This window comes from Vespula vulgaris, chromosome 4, assembly GCF_905475345.1.
Source record: "Vespula vulgaris chromosome 4, iyVesVulg1.1, whole genome shotgun sequence".
NCBI lineage: Eukaryota > Metazoa > Arthropoda > Insecta > Hymenoptera > Vespidae > Vespula > Vespula vulgaris.
Genome location: NC_066589.1, coordinates 7521019 through 7539563, shown reverse-complemented (window position 1 = coordinate 7539563; position 18545 = coordinate 7521019). Strand labels below are relative to the sequence as shown.

The 18545-nt window shown below is 31.7% G+C and overlaps 1 protein-coding gene across 1 annotated transcript; it reads left to right on the top strand.

Moving 5' to 3' along the window:
• The first annotated feature begins 237 nt into the window (after window positions 1-237).
• Window positions 238-18470, top strand: LOC127063217 (SAFB-like transcription modulator). Its single transcript, XM_050992646.1, has 22 exons — window positions 238-593; window positions 1339-1426; window positions 1576-1748; window positions 3175-3423; window positions 3524-3548; window positions 4680-4833; window positions 5905-5945; window positions 6069-6337; window positions 6419-6581; window positions 6692-6939; window positions 7146-7687; window positions 7827-8000; window positions 8151-8293; window positions 10047-10203; window positions 10325-10485; window positions 15894-16079; window positions 16142-16453; window positions 16530-16938; window positions 17011-17246; window positions 17329-17521; window positions 17622-17899; window positions 17986-18470. The coding sequence occupies exons 1-22, from the start codon at window positions 471-473 to the stop codon at window positions 18279-18281; spliced, it is 4620 nt and encodes a 1539-aa protein (XP_050848603.1). The 5' UTR covers window positions 238-470; the 3' UTR covers window positions 18282-18470.
• Window positions 18471-18545: the final 75 nt, after the last annotated feature.

Sequence of the window (18545 nt, the reverse complement as noted above, 5' to 3'; positions counted from 1 at the left end):
AAGATTTTACAAATTTCTTCATTAATTTTAAATACGTAGTATTTTTTAAACATTTTTTCGTGATCGTAAAAAAAAAAGACAAACAAAAAAAGAATCGTGTGTAAAATATCTCGACAATCGAAACATCCTCGATAATGCTAAAACTCTCGACAAGAAAATTGATCGATAGTGACTTTTTACAGTCAAATTGTTACAGTTGGTAACACTTATTTTATGGAACGACTTCCGGTTGCTTCCCTTTTAGTAGGGATGTTGGCCATTACGATGGATGTTTGTGAACTAAGTGCGTTACAGTCGTTGCGTAGTGTATAGTCGTATAATTTTTTTGTAAAAAAAAGTTACATTTTATCAATTACGATAAAAAATTGTAATACGATCATATGAAAATCGTTTGATCGTTACGTACCTTTACGTATACCAATTGTTCTATCTACTTTGACGAAAGAGAGAAGAATTTTTCTACCGGTGTAATGGCCGATGTAGAAGGAAAGAAGTTGACCGAGCTTCGTGTTATAGATCTTAAAACAGAATTAGAACGACGTGGTTTAGATAAAACGGGAAACAAAGCAGCACTTCTTGAACGTCTTTCTAAGGTATTTCAAATGATTTCATTCTCGGTTTTATTGCGGAAAATATTACATTTTACTACTTTGTAACATTTTTTTTTCATAGCATCATGTGTGCCGTCGGCCATTTTAACCCTATTGATTCTATTCAGATTATTCACAACGTAATGTGTATCTGGGCATAAACGCAAAACGTAATGAAGTTTTTATTTTAACGTTTGCGTAGAAAATATGCCAATTATATTAAATTATTTTCAGGATTCTTTATTTCTTTTCCTTTTTTTTTTTTTTATTTATCAAGAAATACTAAATGAAACTCAATTCAATGATAAAAATAATTTTTAATGACTAACATTTTTTTTTTCGTTCTACGCATTAACATATGTTACCCTTTACATAGATATCTTGTATAGTATCAATATACCACATAAAGATTTTATGTGATATATGTATAAGTTTTGTATACATATATATACGTTTTATATAGCCCAGCTTTAAAAAGACTAATTACTAATTAGTTTTGATATATACGTATATTTCATCAGAATATATCAATAGTATTACCATATTTTGATTTAAGAGCAAAATAGGTTTTTCCTTATCTGAAAATAAATTATAAGGAAATAATCAATGATTCTATATAATTTTAAGTATGAAATATTTGAAATATATTATGTAATATTTTGAGTTATGTAAAGACAAAGTATTAATAAATGGTATTTTATAGATAACACAGATACAACATGATTATTATAAATAAAATATTGTCTAGGCTATATCTGACGATGGAGAAAATCCAGAGGAATATCTCATTGTGCCTTGTGGTGGAGTCTGCAAGACCAGTCCACGGAAAAACAGTGGTATATAATTAATTACTTGCTTTTTATAATTCGTTTTGAATTTTCTTCGTTCAAATTTATATACGATTCTTGTATAAAAATATTAATACAAGCGTCTATATATGGTATAGTTTAATAAATTTGTATCATTGAAAAAAATTGCTTCATAGTCACAGGAGTACCTAATCAAGATGATACTCTGGAATCATCTGAAAATCAAAAAGAAGAAAATGTAGAACAAATAAAAAAAGAAAATATAGATACGCAAGATGCTAATGAGTCAAAAGCAAAGTTAAAGCCAAAACTTTCACCCGAAGAAAATCTTATTATTAATAAGAAAGAGGTAAGAATCTTGTTAAATTTTTACTTACTAGGTTGGCAACTAAGTTCATGATTTCTTTTGTTATACTTTCTTTCTTTAATCCGTAATAAATTTATTGGTTAAGTGGATCTTGTTCGTCGATACGTCTTTCGAAAGTCTGTAAATTTACGATTATTTTCACATAAAAATTTTATTATTTTCTATCATTCTGTTGTATTTATTTATTTAAAAAAGTGAACACTAATAAAATGAAGATTCGCGAACGTTTACTTAACAAATTCCAATCGGGCCATTCCATTAGCGAAACGAGACATAATTATTTGTCAGGACCTTGGATACGAGACGTTGAAAGCAACGTGTGTAAAAAAAAAGATTTAAAAAATTCTATGAAAGCTATGTTAAAAGATAAACCATGCTTCGTTCGACCTAAAGAGGTGAATAATGACGCCATATTGGAAACGATTAACAAAAATCATTTTTAACCACGCGTATGTGTTGGCCATGCACAACAAATATTCTTATACGAAAAAAATTCTCTTCGAAAAAATTTTACGCGCTGTTAGTTTTAGCGTGAAACTCGGTAAATGGATACTTCGTGATTTAACAAGATCTCAACAGATTAAACGGATGGATGCAGTGTGAGAACTGCTCCAACGGTACCATAAAAAATCCTTCCTTAACCGGATTTTCACTTGATAAAAAGTGGATTATACTGGATAATTCGTCGTCGTTCAAACTACGTGACTACGATCTAAGCAAACACTATTATCAACTCCGAAGCCTAGTCTTCATCAAAGGTCATGTTGTGCGTTTGATGGTGGCCGGGTGGGGGATGTTATTCAAACTAATCGAAAATAATCGAAGTGTTGACGTAGAGCTCTACTCGTCTCAGCTTGATCGTGTCTAGGCTCAATAACGAAAAAATTTGTTCCGTCAACCCTTACGAAGTTATCCTGCGCCAAGCAACATCTATCCATACGTGGCAAATCGAACATTGGAAAAAATCAGAGAATTGAAGTGGAAACGTCTAATTTATCTATCGTACGGCTCATAGTTCCAAGCGACTACTACCTCTTCCGGTCGTTACATTCCTTGGCCGGGAAACGATTTACGACAACGGTGGAAGAAGTAAAAATTTTATTCAGTTTATTCAAAAACTTTTATCATTTATTTTGTTTCCAAGTTGCCGGAAAATTTATCATGAAATTGACAGAGAAATGACAAAAGATTGTAGAATCAAATGGTGCATATGTTGATTAAAAATCGTTATATGTTAAATTTGAATAAATTATTTTGTTCGAAAAAATTTGAAGGTCACGAACTTGGTTGCCAATCTAACGTTAAATTTTTATTTAATTTCAATAAAAGAAATGAATCTATATCTCTACATTACATTTTATCTACATATTCCCATATGTAATATTTAAAAATATTTTCAATATCATAGGATACTTCAAATGATGTTTCTGATAATCCTCCAAAAGAAGGAGAAGTCAAACAAGAAACAAAAACAACAACTGTAAATAAAATTCCAACTGAGAGTGGACAAACTTGTGAGAAGAAAACTGAAACTGAGAAGACACCTACATCAAATCAGTCTTCGACTACAGGTGCTGTAGAAGCCAATGGAATGGATAATGAAGATTCTATTAATTTAACTATTGGAGAAGATGAAGAAAATCTCCTTGCCGAGGAGGTAGTTTGTTTGAATTTATTACATCATTTTATTCTAAAGTAGAAAGTATTACATCTCGTAATATAGTAATGAACTTACATGAAATGTTTCTCATTTACAGACAGAATCCCATGATAGACATAAAGGTAAGTTAAATGTTAATTTTATGTTAGTTATAGCTTAGGTATATACAGAATTAGAGAAATTAGAGATAGTAGTAACTTTAACCATGGTCCTGAGTAAATTGCTCAAATCTACGGCGGCATCAAGACCTACGGAACATGTTCAAGTTTCAACGTGTAACAGCACATCAATCCAGAATTGGGGCAGCGTTGGTATTCTTCATCACGTTGTACCTTTTGTACAACCTTCGCTTGGTCCACGAGTTACGCAAGCTGAACTCCAACGTACAACAGGAAGTGATCTTCGTCAAGTGGATGGAGCAGATATCTCTACAAACTATAGCACGCATTGTGCTTCAAAAGGTTTCAAGCAGGACGAAAGTACTTCGTATCACTTACGTGCAGCCACTGCCAGGCTTACATAAGACTGCCGTATATTCCATAAGCGCTAGTTTTTAAGTTAGTTAACACTAGAATTTGATATACCGTTACATTAATTATGCCTGCCGCATAGAGCATCGTTGGATCATCAAAACACATTGTGGATACAAGAAGATTTATGTGTATCTCAACTTGGAAATGTCTTATATATATATATATCACAATTAATGTGATATTAATCAGCATATGATTGAACTCACTATTTTTGATTCATCACACATGGACTTACCGCAACTCTAAGCAGGATTGATATTACATATGCTCGAATACATTTCCCCCTGTGCAAGAATTTGATATTGCAGGAATCACTTTATATTCATAAAGTCAAATAGATTTTAAACAATGAGCACTTCTTGGTGTCTATCTACTGTACTCTGCAATGCTGCTTCCCCCTTTCTAGTTTCTCTTCTTGATTCAGGCTTCAAATCGAGATTTTATATATATGTATATATATATATATATATACGGAGGTACGAAGGTAGCTTTATGTCTCTACCTCTGACCCCCCCAAAAAAAGCTTAGGTTCACTGTGGAACACTGCCATTGGAGAATGAGTTTGCAGTCCGTGCAAGCCTCATCATTATTCACTGCGAAATCTTATAGTGCTCAGGAAAGTTCCTGATCGAGAGCACGAGCCATTAAACAGGAGTGTTAGGGAGGGAGAAGAATCAGGCTTGGCAGAAAGTGACTATGCTACCTTGATTGTCTCTGCAGATGGAGGTGAGAAGAAGAAAATGGAAGAGAACAAGAAGGGAGACTCTAAAGGGAGCGGTAGAGCAGAAGCTGGTGCCAGCAACAAGGAAGGGACAACGTCTGGTGCAAACGTCGGGATGAAGAACAAGCAGGATGGTGGCGATGGAAGCAAGAGGTTGGTCTCTCATAGCTAAGTGGTTCACAGTGGTTCGACAACGAAATATTACACGACTCTCTGCTAGTGATGTTCTTCTGCCACATACAGTACCATCAGGATAAAATACTGTTGGACAATGGGATCCCCAAGATAAAATGCTTCGTCATGGTCATACGCAAGATCACTTTTTCCCTTTTTTCAATCGAATATCAAGTTATTCTATATAACTTCTGTACTTAGGCTGTAATTCTTAACTCTGAAAAGTATGTTAAGAAGTCGAGAACTTGGCTAGCAAACTTAGAAAATCGTACCAACCGCGATTCTTTTATAAGTGTTACGTATTCTGACATTTATTATAATAATAATAATAATAATAATAATAATAATAATAATAAAGAATAAATAACAAAAAATAAAAAAATAAAATTAAAAAAAAAATAAAGAAAAAAAAAGAAATATCAAGTGCTACGTTTTTGGTTCAACGAAGATATTTCTTTCTAAAGAGACCACAGTTTCATCGTGCATCGTAACAAGAACATTTAGTATATTATGATTAATTCTACTTGGCAGAATGCAGTTAAATACTAGTGTACCGAGAAGCAATCACACGATTTACTCCAAAGACACTACCCACTTTAGATCGCGTAAGTGTTTAAATAAAATAAAAAAATAAAATAAAAAAAAACTCGTTTACATCATGACAAGATATGTGCTCTGAGAAGAACTATGAAGGAGGGGCTTCCGCTCTGGAGATATAGAGGGATAAATGGCGTGGACTATTCCTATATGGATATACGATCATCGTACACAAAAAACACGATGAATATATGGATAAAAACAGTGAAAATGCATGCACTACTTAAGTAAACCGAGTAATACTGGTGTATAAAAGGTGAAAGAAAAAAGAAAATTATATGCAGACTGTTATACGATATATATAAAAAAGGTTGCTAGCCAAATTTATGTGCTTAACATAGTTACAGAGGTACTTATTAAGCCTCAGATATAATGATAGTTATTTAATCTTTATGTTTAACCCAATAAGATATTTGTCTAGACATTTTACAAAACATGATCATGTATTTTCAGTGTGGAGTCCAGCAGCAAGAGTCAGAAGAGAGAAGATAAAGGTACGTTGTTTTATATTCCATAAGAAATATTAAATTAAATTGAGTACATATATTCAGAAACGTGTATTCAATTACTATTGCCATAAACTGATCGCATATAAATAATTTATATATAATTTACAGATAAGAAGACTACTCAAATCAATCCTGTTAATGCAAGTAGCAGGAATTTGTGGGTGTCTGGATTATCATCGAGTACACGGGCTACTGATTTGAAGCAAATCTTTTCAAAATATGGGAAGGTGATAGGTGCCAAAGTGGTTACCAATGCTAGAACTCCCGGTGCAAGATGTTATGGATACGTTACTATGTCTACCAGTGAAGATGCTGCAAAATGTATACAACACTTGCATCGAACTGAATTGCACGGTCGAGTGATATCCGTTGAGAAGGTAATAACGAATAGAAATATTTAAATGTTTTCTAATTTATAAGATTACATAGGTAAATGATGATATATTGTCTGATTGTAGGCCAAAGGAGATTCTCAACAAAGTCATATGCGCAAACGCGATGCAGCAAATGGAAAATCAGAAAAGAAAGAAGAAAAGGATAAGGCAAAAGATAATCATGAAACCAACGAGAGAAAAGAAAAGGAAGCAAAGAAGGAGAGTGAAGAAAAAGGACCCGAACAAGGTTGGTTTTCTTTGTGATATCAAATATCGCGATACAACATACATATTGTATATAATATTTATAATTTTCTGTGCTTTAATAATGAAACATTTTTATGGGGATATATACAGCAAAAAAGAACGACGAAAAAAATGAAAATATCGATGCTAAGAAAATTGAGCCAGTGGATAAAAAGGAAGAGATCTCCAAGGAATCTGATTCTCGATCAACAAAATCTACCAGCAAGAAACCAGAAAGTGAAAGAGGTCGACGAGAAGATAAACGAATTCGTTCGTGGGATCATCATCGTTCGTACAGTCGTTCGCGTAGTCGAGAACGCCGTAGACGAGATGATGTACTTACTTTTGCAAAAATAAGGGTTGGTAAAATTTACTGAGATGATTCGTTTCAATCTTTTTTTTTTCCCCCTAAAAAGGTGGATATGATCATCTTTCCTCCTGTTTTTCTTCTTTTTTTTTCATCTTATTTTATTATTATTTTTTTGTAATACATATGACATATATATCTTAACATATCAAAATAATATGTAGTACCTGCGTTAAAAATATAATAATTGTAAGACAGAAAGACGAACATCGATACGACAGCACCTTACGATTACAGGAGGAGCGTGAGAGACAGAGATTACGTGAACGTGAAAGAATGTTGCGAGAGGAGGAAAGAAGACGACGTGAGGATATGGAGAGACAACGAGAAATTGAACGTAGACAGAGAGAGGAAGCAGCACGATTGGAAAGGGAACGTGAGAAATTAAGAAGAGAGAGAGAAAGGATAGAACAAGAAAAAGCAGAATTGCTTCGTTTGGAACGAGAACGTCAGAAATTGGAAAGGGAGAAATTGGAACGCGAGAGATTGGAGTTAAAGAGACAACAAATGCGTTTAGAAGAAAGTAGACGTGCTCCTCCGCCTCCCTCGATTAAGAGATCATCTAGTGATAGAAGGGATCCTAGAGATTTATACGTAGAACCAGAAAGGAAACGAATGACTACGGAACATAGCAGAAGACACAGTCCAGATCGAGTGAGTGATAGACGAACTGAGATCATAGATCGTGTTTCGGATAGACGATTAGATCCATCACCACCTACACGTTACGAATCGAGCAGGTAATTAATTAAATCCGATTGATGATATTTTATCGTATTGTGAAATAGCTTGAGGGAAAATAAAGAAAAGAAAAGAAAAAAAAAAAAAAAAAAAAAAATTAAATTTTATATATGAAATTTGTTGTGTATCGTATCACAGATCTACGCAAGACATGGGATTAAAGAAAGAATTCAAACGCAGTAGCGAATTTACATCAAGAAGTAGTCGTCCAGAAACGTTTTCTGATGTATCACGTGGAAGAGAAGTAATCGTACGTCGTGAATCTCTTTCTGCAACATCCTCGTCTATCGATCCACGACAAGTCAAAGAAAGGTAATTTCAACTTGTTCGATCGATTAATTATTATAAATGAATGTATGTAGTAAAGTTACATATCGCTTATAATGTATCATTAAAATAATATATTTTATATATATATTTTTTTTATACACATCTGATTTCTAATTAATTTTCTTTAAATAGTGTTAGATACGAACGACCCAGTACTACAACATATACTCGAGAACGCGAGGTACGACGATCTGAACCAGAGTCGCATAGAAATTCTAGGGATAGTCATACGCGTTATAGTGAAAGCTTCAAACCACCGAGCTCGAGTGCACCCCGTAAGTATTATAAAGAGTATATACTCGAAAAATGTCTTTAATTTGCTGCACACATCGCGCATATACTAAACTTGTATAGAATCATATTTCATTGATCTATTATAATATGGTTTTTTTTTTGTTCTTTTTATTTTATCAATAGTATTAATAATTTCTTACGATTTATATAATAAGTTATTTTCTTTTCGTTTAAGTAGCATGCACAAATATTTGGGTGGATAGAGTTTATTAATTTCTTAATATTTATATGAAAGATATACGTAAATCGTAATACATAATCTAATCATAGTTTTCTTTTTGAATAATGATCACGTGTTTTTGATAAATAAATAAATAAATAAATAAATAAATATATACATATACATACATATATGTGTGTGTGTGTGTGTGTGTGCATGTTAGGATTATTTCGAAAAATATTATAATATTTTGACACTTTTGTGATTTATATAAATTCATATAAAAAATTTCAAATCGTATATTGAAAATATATAATGATTATTATTATCATCATCATCATCATCATCATCATTATTATTATTCAATAACTTTGGAGAAACTATACCAATCATATTTGGAAAATGCAATATCCGATAGAATAAGACTGGTTTTCTTTTTAATTTTTTAATACTATTTTTTTCCTTTTCTTCTTCCTCTTTTATTTTCCCCCTAGAAAAATGTCTTTTTATTATCTTTTACTATTCGACTTTTTTATCCCATTTTCTTATTAAATACAATTATATTTTATATATAGTCTACATTTTTTTTCTTATTTATAATAGAACGAACAAGTAGTATTATTTTTCAGTGCCTAATTTTTAACAAATTCCAAAGTAATAAACTCTACGTCTGTTTACTTATTAAAAAGAACGTTATGTTACTAGGTCTATATCGATAATCGACATTAACAATTATAATTATTAGACTGATCTAATATTATTGAGAATAAAGTAATGTACCATAATAATTATTATGAATTGAAATAACATGTAGAAAATGAAAAGAACAGTCATGTTATAAAAATTTAACTAAAACGATGTACACTGCTTTGTTGTATGTATAATTATTAATTCAAGATAATAACTTTTATCTACTTTATAATATTATCTTTATTCTCTTATCTGAAAAAAAATACAACAACAAACAAACAAATGAATAATTCCATGTTTGTCCTTGTATGTAGCAATGAAATTATTTCTCTGTCTTCGTTTTAACAAGAGTGCTTTATGTTTCTAGTTTATTTGTATTACTTTATCATATATAGCGTGAATATATTATATATTATATATATATATACACAAATATATATATATAAATATATATAAATCAGTTGATTCTTTTGATATTGAAAATCGAATAACAAACGCAAAAGACATATTTATGTATTTCTATACACTATATAAAAAATGTATGCTTTATTAATAAAAATTATAATTTCCGACTTCTCATTGGGTTTTATTGTAGTTAGTTGAACCTACTTTGAATTAAGAAAAAATATTTTAAACAAATATATAAAATTAATTAATCTTATATGATGAAACTCTTTTACAATGAAATTAATTTTTTATTATAAAGCATACTCAATATTCTTTAGACATTATTTTGAATTTATTATTTTTTTGGCATAATATATAATAAAAAAAAAAGAAAGAAAGATCATTACAATTTATTAAAAAACGATTAGATATATCACGAGAATGTTATGATTATTTAACGTATGAGATAGTTAATGTTAAATTTTATATTTTTATAGGTGATAGCCGTTATATAGAAAGCAATAAAACACCAAGTGGATGGCATTCAGTTCCACCATCTACAAAATCATTTAATTCTGTCCCAAGTAGTGGCACACGGGATCCACGTAACGAACCATCGGGTTGGAGTTCTAGATCATCAGACAGTGTCAACAGGTATATTAAAATAATTATTTTACATTTATGTGTGTGAAGAATTTTTTTTTTTCTTTTCTCTCCTTTTTTTTCATTTTATTTGCTAAGTATTATAAATAAATGATCATTCTCACACATATAGATGGAGCAATTCGAGCAGTATAGGTAATACTTTACGTCATCCTGTGCCACCAACTTATCCAAGTGGCCCCATACAATCCATGGGATTAACAGCACCGGGAACAGCTACTTCATATGATCGATTTGATCCATATAAATCATCTATGTCTAGTATGAGGAAATACTGATAGAATTGATTGAATATATATATATATATATACATATACATACATATATATATATATATATATATATATAAAGAAGAAGAAAAATGATTAAAAAAATGAATCGTGCAAATTTGAGTATTAGTAAACTTGAGGTATGTAGGTATATATTACTTTCTTTGTTCGTAAACTTCATTGAAAAATATTGTTTTACGTAATAGTCCAATTTTATATGTAAAATTTAAAAAAAAAGAAAAAAAAACAAAAAGAAAGACGAAAAAAGAAGAAAAAAGAAAATGTAGCCTCAAAACATGTCAATGTACAAAAGATATTGTTTGATGAATTATTAACTAAACAGAGCGCATCGTTTTCCATTGATATTAAATATATTGACCAAAATAATACTAGAATTTCATCTTGTACCGATACATTCGGTAAATCTGTTTATTAATCTAGATTCCGTTGTTACATGATGTTGTATAACATATGAATAATAATCGAGAGAAACAGGAACAGAAAGAAAGAGAGAGAGAGAGAGAAAGTACGCATTTTTCATATAAAAATTGTTAAAAGATATAGGAACAATAATTCCATTTATCTATTAATTAACAATTATTAATTATATTTATGTGAAAGTTTGACAGGAAAAAATGATGGAATGTTGACGTACATATTGTTAAACACCGCTCTGTATTTAACAAATGATATGTGATCTTGATTGTTCATCATAAATAAGCGATTGAAATATCTATTAAGCGATTAAAGTGTATCGTACACAGACCGACAGCACAATATACTACTAAAAATTCCGAAGTGCAAGGAACTTTTGTACATTTGTTAATAGATATATTATAATGTGTATTTCGATTTATTTTATTTCTAAATAATAATGTAACAATTCATCGATTTTAACAATAATATAGTTTTAACAAGACAAAGAGGAAGCGATGATGGGAAACAAAAAAAAATACAGTTTAGTGTAAACAAACAATGAAGAGACACAAGAAGGTATATGTATACAACAACAACAACAACAACAAAATACTATCGTATTGCATAGCGCGTTATATATATATATATATGTATATATATATATTATCTTATATTATATATATTATATATATTATATATATATATGCTGTGTTACTAGTAAGATAATTTTAAGCTAATATAAAATAATATTTTGAAGAAAAACGGATGAGTGTAATTAACGCCGATTAGACAAGAATAACAAAGAAAACTTTCCATTGTTTTTAACATCTAACAAACGGACAGCTATTCATTCTCGATTCTCATTGTTTCTAGTATGGACAGCAAGTTATATAATACTTATAAAGAAAAAAAAAAAGAAAGAAAGAAAAAGTGTCCCTCCCCCTCACATACTGTTGCGAGTATAAACAGTTTGTACATTGATGAATTCCATATAAAGTGTATATTGTATGCATTAGAGAATCTGTGACACAATAATCACGTTGGCAAATGTTGCAGAAAAAGAAAGAGAGGGAGAGAGAGAGAGAGAGAGAGAGAGATAGAGTGTGTGCGCGCGTGTGTGTGTAATGAATGAACATTATATATAATTCCAATAAATTTACGAAGTAATCGATGAGAAACAAAAAGAAAGAAACAAGACTACCAATGATCTTCCACCAATCCACTTACATTAGAAATAATAGATTAAAATAATATCGTCGTCGATCATGCAAGGAAGAGAAGCAAAAGGAAAAGAAAACGACAAAAAAAAAAGAAATGAAAGAATCAAGAGCAACAAGATAGTGCATTCCAAGGTGTGTGTAGCCGTAACGAATAATCGAAAGCCGATGAAGTAGAATAGTAGTAGTAGTAGTAGTAGTGATGGTGGTGGTATAATAATAGTAGTGTAGTAGTGTAGTAGTAGTGTAGTAGGAACATCAAGAGCAAGAAAGCAATGGCAATAGCAAGAACAAGAGTAGTAGTAATAGCAACACAGCAATGAACACTTTCCCTTGATAGTCGTGTTAGGGATGGCGTTTCCACAGAGAAAAGGAGGAAGAGTAAATAAAGAGAGAGCGAGCGAATAAGCAAGCAAGCAAGCAAGCAAGCTAGCACATCAGGAATAAAGTGTGTCGAGGTCTTTTCACGGGCAGTCGCTGTAGCCTGGGCTCCTCCTGGGTTCTGTGTAATCACGGTTGCACGAAACGCACGAAAACTTGTTGTTTCCTTCTTGCTTTTAAACAATTTTTCTTTTCTTTTCTTTTCTTTTCTTTTCCTTTTTTTTTGACTACTGTAACTTACTATTCTTCCTTTCTTCTCTTTTCTATCCTTTCTCTTCTCTGTCTTTATCTATATTTCTCTTTCTTTGACTCTCTTTTCTCCCCTTCTCTTCTATCTCCTTTCTCTCCTCTCTCTTTTTTCTGCTCATCTCTCTCTCTCTCTTTTTCTCTCTCTTCAAATTCGATACCATGCATAATTTGCCGGTACTCTGGTGATCTTCACGACAGAGAGTCTCTTTTAATAGTTCAGCTCTGCGTTGTCTGCTTAACAACGCGTTTGGGTATCAGGTGTGGTGTGACAGTCAGTAGTGTCTTATTAAGTGTTGGAATGTACGTGAAAACTTGCTGGAAATTTTTTTAACGATGATGTTCTCTTCATTCCTTCTTAGTAAGTGTATTGTTTACAAGAGAGACCCTACTACTACTACTACTACTACTACTACTACCACTACTACTACTACGATGATCCTGATAAAAGAGTGTGATATTAGACGGTAGTGAAGTTTTTATTTTCATTCGCGTTTTCAATTCATTCGTGTTTTTTCAATATGAAAGAACGACATTTTAAAATGGGATTTGTCGCAGCATATGTAATCGAGAGAAAGGATAGAAATTGCTGCAAACAAACAAAATTAAATAAAATAAAATAAACTGAAAATAAAATGTAGAGGCGTGTATCGTAGAAAACATGGACTTTCTACGAGCTGCTTTCAAACTAATGTCAGTAGGTCTCTTGTTCATGAATTTGAATTTGTTCTTTCATTTCTTGTATATATATGTATATATATTTTTTTTACACGTACATAAATATTCTAATATCTATTCGGTTGTTAAAAAAAGATATATATATGTATATACATAAAATTATTCGATATAATCTTTACATTTCTATTATAAAAATATATTCTTAAATAATTCAATTATTTGTCATAACAAAACAAATAATTAAATATGTATGTAACTCGCTGAGCACGTGCTCCTCTATTATGTGTCATAATTAAAAAGCACAAAGCGTAAAGAACACGCAAGTATATTTCTCATCATGTGTTGATTATTAACTGTAACTTTTCTATTATTAACAAAGAAAAATCCTTCGTGTTATCCGACACGAAATCTATTTTATCCTTTTTTATTCTTTACTTTTTTTTTTTTTTAATTTGCTGAAATTCAGCACACTTTCACCGTGCGTCAGAACGTAACGCTTTCGATAAGAGTTCCTTTTTTGTATGTACATACATACATACATAAGTATTTATATTTCTCGATTAACTGCAAAAAATTAATTTACATATTAATCTAATCTCATTTTTCTAATTTCTATTTAATGATTACTCGCGGTCCGTCAATTATTCATCACAGATAAATGAAAACGAATATTTGATATCCAATTTTTTACAAATACGATTAGATTGGTCTACCTCTGTACGATTAGATTAGTCTGCATCTACTAAATACAATTAAATTAGATGATATCAAACGTAATTAAATGCTATTGCATAAATAGTTATAATTCCTTTATTTTTTATTGTTCTTATCAGAAAGATAGTAAATATCAATTTTGAATGTCATCGTGCACCCCTATCATGCGGGTGTGTTTTTCTTTATTTTTCTTCTATAATTATCTAAAAACCCGTTGCATCAAATATAGCTCAATGTCAATTGAGTTACGTTATGGTGATATTATCCAGAAAGCCATGTAACGATATTATGCAATTTTGATAACATAAATTTCATGTTCTCGGAATTAAAGAATTAAAAAAAAAAAAAAAAGAGGAAAAAAGAAACGAAGAAAAAAGAACAAAAGAATTGTTCACTTATGTATAACTCATCATACATACACGTGTTTAAACATACATGTGCACTTAAAGTTTCGATGAGATGAAACATCAAAACTTTCTTTCTTCGTAGATTTACGATTGAAATTTTTCAGATACGAATGAGAGAATGTCGTTTAACAATGACTGCGTTTTCGCTCTTACTACCTTCTTATTCTAAGAGAGATAAATGATCTTCTCTTCGATGTAAATACTTAGAATGTATTAACTGTATGAGTCAGTGAACGGAAGAAAGGCACACTTTCTCGTCGAGCAACTTTCACCGTCGATGAAGTCCGTGTGTAGTAACTTGTTCCGAAAAGTCCTCCTTTTTCTTGCACACGTAATTTTGTAATTAGACTCCCCTTACACCCCTTTCTCTCTCTCTCTGTCTCTCTGTCTCTCTCTCTCTCTCTCTCTCTCTGTCTCTCTTTTTCTCTCTCTGTCTCTTTGATCCCTAATTTTTCATCCAACGTAACAAAGTGACGCGTCTCTTCTCGATATCGTTCAAACAAATTTTATATTAGATTATTCGTGGAATGAAAATCAAGTTTCAAAAAATAATTAAAAAAAAAAAAATTAATATTCCTCAGGAAAGAATTAGTACTCTACATTCATATGTAATTAACCCATTAAACGATACAAAAATGTCTTGTCTCGTTGAATATGCATAAATAGAACGTGGGAGGACAAAGAGACATTTGTAAGCTATCTATTCTTTACTTTTTCTTCCTATTCTTATTCTTGTTGTTTGAAAGAAAGGACGAAAGAGAGAAAGAAAGATCGCCTCGATAATAACAATGGTAAAGAGCGTTGTTGACAATGGAGTAGAAATGAAAAATGAGGAAGAACGTGTCTCTGTCTTATTTTATAATGATACACCTCTAAATTTGGGTTACTCCAAAACCGGTTCTTTCTTGATTTAAAAATATTTCTTTGTGGCGAAATATTCGAAATGAATTTAGAAGCCGGATCCTATGGGGTTTAGAGAAGATACCTGTAAATTCTAGCTCAATCGGAATTACTCGAAATAAATTGGGTCGTCTTTCTCGATTTTTCTTTTTCATCTGTTTTTTCTTTTCTTTTTTTCTTTTTTTTTTTAATGTCATATATCTAAAAAAAATTCTTAGTAATATCCTCGTCGATCAAGAATTCGAAGAAACACCAAAAAGATTCGAAAGTTGCTTTCGACTTATGCTTTTCGCAAGTATTACATAATACATATGGAAGGAATACTTATTTATTCAGAACACACGTTTGAGTAATGGGTTTTCCAGTGTCTCATCGAATCGTAAAAAGAAAGATAACACGTGGTTACCATAGAAGAATTCTTGACAAATTTATAGACTGTTACACAACGTGAGATTATGTGACGACAGAAAAAAATTTCATCCTTTTCTTTTTCCTATTTATTTTCAATTTTAAGATCAGTTATTATAAACGTGGATTTTTTAAAAATCATTTTCTAATTACAGAATTTTTTGTAATATGGAATATATTTGGTGGAGCTCTTTCGTATACCGAAGAAATAATACGATATCATGGTCAACGTAAGTAAAGAGATAATTTATCCAAATTTATATATTATGATTGTAATTAATGTAATATTTAGCGTTAGGATATAGAATACCGACGTCTTATGGGCCACCGACTCGTGGATGGTCATCGGAAATATGGAATTCTGGAGTACGAAGAACGGGAAGTCAATTGTACAGAAGGGATGTTCAAATTCGACCGCCCCATGTACATCTCGTTAAAATCGAAGAAGAACAAACTGATCCTTTGGCGACTTTAAGCGAAACATTAGGTGCATTGAACACCGTGGGCAGTTATATCGTTAATATGACGAGAGGTATGGAGAATTCGAATAATCCACCAAAAGAACTTCCATCTGCATTGTACACTATTTCGAAAAATATTTTAGGTGAGCTAGTTTTATTAATTTGTTTAAAAAATATTTACATGATCATTTATAAATATGTATTTTTTAAATATCATAGGACTCAATGTAACAGACAGTATAGCACCATTGGTAAGAAGAGGTGTTGGTTTAACATCCAAACCATCAATCAAAGTACAAACAACAGCAACAGCAGCAACGACAACGACAACGACAACAATGACAACATTAGAACCTACAGCCATAGCGATAACACCAGTTAATTTATCAAAACCAGTTTCTCAAACACTTCCTCAACAATCGGTGGAATTAGTTAATAGAGACAGAGAATCTTTATTACCCACGTGTATTACAGCAGAGGGTTCATCAGGGAAGTGTCAAGATCTCAGCAATTGTCCACAATTATTGTTGGATTTAAAAAAATTAAGGCAATCTCTATGCTTTAAAAGTATATTCGTACCTGGTGTTTGTTGTCCAACAAAAAAATCAGACGATTTATTGGATGATGGGTAAGCTAAATAAAAAAAAAAAAATTGAAAGAGCTATCGATTAATATTTGATTTGTGCCGTTAATCTTTTAGAATAATTACTGGTACCGTTTCTCCGCCATTAATCCAGACCACTGTTCGACCTACTCGACCACCATATCGTCCTATAAAACCACCTACACCACGACCTATACCATTGTATCCAGTTGATTCATCTACTTTAGAACCATCAACCGGAACGATCCTAATTCCAGACTTGTCAGTTAATAATTCGAACAATGTCGAGACACTAGGCACTGTCGACAATAATTACATACAAGACGACGAAGGTATTTATTTGATAATAAATTCCGTTCTACGATCATGTTGTTATAAAGCGAGAAAGTGAATCGAATATTTTCTATCTGTTAGAATGTGGAGTGAGAAATTCTGGAAAATATAGGGTCGTTGGAGGTGAAGAAGCATTGCCAGGACGGTGGCCTTGGATGGCAGCTATCTTTCTTCATGGTTCTAAGCGTACAGAATTTTGGTGTGGAGGCTCCTTAATTGGATCACGACATATCCTAACTGCTGCGCATTGTACAAGAGATCAACGACAACGGCCGTTAGTGGAAATAATTTTTTTTTTTTATATATATTATTCTTACGATTGGAAAATTAGATATTACGAAATAAATCTAACGTTTCTTCTATTTAAATGATAGATTCGCTACAAGACAATTCACAGTACGTCTTGGTGACATAGACCTAGAAAGAGACGACGAACCATCCTCACCAGAAACCTATGCTGTTAGAGCGATATACGCTCATCCAAAATTTTCTCGTGTTGGTTTTTACAACGATATCGCTGTGCTTGAGTTAAACAGACCTGTGAAAAAGTCACCTTATGTGATACCAATATGTCTACCACAGGGACGCTTTCGTAGCGAAGCTTTTGCTGGTGCTAGACCAACCGTGGTTGGATGGGGAACAACTTATTATGGTAATTTCTTATTTATAATCGTCCTAAGACATAATGTTACATTGTATTAGGCTTAGGAAAGAAAAATTTATGAAAACATGTAACAGGTGGAAAAGAAAGTACAGTTCAACGACAAGCAGTATTGCCTGTATGGAGAAACGAGGACTGTAATGCGGCTTACTTTCAACCAATTACGAGTAATTTCTTATGCGCTGGTTACAGTCAAGGTGGCAAGGACGCTTGTCAAGGTGATTCAGGTGGCCCATTAATGTTAAGAGCCGAAGGTCGATGGATGCAGATAGGCATCGTATCTTTTGGTAACAAATGTGGTGAACCTGGTTATCCTGGTGTTTATACACGTGTCACGCAATATCTCGATTGGATAAAAGGCAATTTAAAATGAATTTATTATATATTATATCAACGTTTGACAAATGCCAAGGAATGATAAATGGCAATTTGTTTTTTTTGTACAGTTTTTAACATGTACAGTACACTGTCAATTTGATTTATTATTCATATTATTGTGAATACACAGTAATGTGACCAAGTGTATATTCATTGAATATATTGTAATTTATTGTTATTATTATATATATATATTGTGTTGCCATTGTGTGTTTCTTTTTTTCTTTTTTTGAATGAAGCCCATGTCTTCTTTTTAGCA

Coding starts and splice junctions, on each gene's coding strand:
- LOC127063217 (XM_050992646.1), top strand. CDS start 471: ATGGCCGATGTAGAAGGAAAGAAGTTGACCGAGCTTCGTGTTATAGAT. Junction 6,940..7,145: donor TTACTTTTGCAAAAATAAGG/GTTGGTAAAATT, acceptor ATTGTAAGACAG/AAAGACGAACATCGATACGA. Junction 17,247..17,328: donor TTACATACAAGACGACGAAG/GTATTTATTTGA, acceptor TCTATCTGTTAG/AATGTGGAGTGAGAAATTCT.